The sequence below is a fragment of the Sphaeroforma arctica genome (assembly GCF_001186125.1).
Source record: "Sphaeroforma arctica JP610 unplaced genomic scaffold supercont1.3423, whole genome shotgun sequence".
Lineage (NCBI taxonomy): Eukaryota > Ichthyosporea > Ichthyophonida > Sphaeroforma > Sphaeroforma arctica.
The window spans coordinates 2,644-3,476 of NW_014037135.1; the positions used below are offsets into that span (position 1 = coordinate 2,644).

The 833-nt window shown below is 41.3% G+C and overlaps 1 protein-coding gene across 1 annotated transcript in view; it reads left to right on the forward strand.

Moving 5' to 3' along the window:
* Positions 1 to 750, forward strand: part of SARC_13552 (hypothetical protein) — a gene marked incomplete at both ends in the record, with an annotated part of 3,202 nt that extends 2,452 nt beyond the window's left edge. The window contains one exon of the mRNA XM_014292316.1: positions 675 to 750. Coding sequence (XP_014147791.1) covers positions 675 to 750 — 76 coding nt within the window. The remainder of the gene's footprint in view (positions 1 to 674) is intronic.
* Between the last annotated feature and the right edge of the window lie 83 nt (positions 751 to 833).

Below are 833 nucleotides of genomic sequence, written 5' to 3' on the forward strand. Positions count from 1 at the left end.
TATATTATATATATGTATCCATGGTTGTTCCTACTTCAGGTGAATTGTGTTAGTCGAGTCTTCATTATCATGTATCTATCCTCTTCAAATTTGGACATTTCAGTGTGTACCGTGCTTGTCATGCCACCATCACACCTGTTGGTATTGCATCTGTGGATCCTTCTATACCCAATATGCAGCATGTACCCGTGTACGTAACCTACTCTGCTTTCTCATACACTTGAGCGTACTGCCATTCCTCTCGCTGGGTTGTGGTAGGTCGTGTGAGTACTTCAGATGCACGTCTTGGCATTTAGATTGAGACAACATGTGGACACACTCTCTCTCACCTGCTCCCCTGGAGACACTACAGCCTGCAAGATCGAGTACTATACCGTGTTACTGTACTACAGGCACCGTATGTACATATATCAGTGCAGCAATACGAGACGTTATACGGAATCATGCATCGTACACACTGTCTCAACGCATGACGCCTGTTCCCGTATATCGTCTCGCATTGCTGCACTGAAATATGTACAGTTCATTGATACGTAAACTCCAGAATCGGCTCATGTGACTGTATTACGTATCTCTGCTGTACAAAAATACATGTTTATGTACGTTTTCAAAGGCATCGCAAATGTATCTGGGTGTCATGCAACAATGCTGACTTTGTACATATACGTATACAGGATCTAGACTACTCCACCGATGACCGAATCATAGACCTTGAGGACAAACTGGCGGACAAAGACTCTCAGATCCACAGTCTGGAACAGGTGTGCCTTTGTGGTATAAATGTATATATATATATATATATATATATATTATAATATATACATATATATATA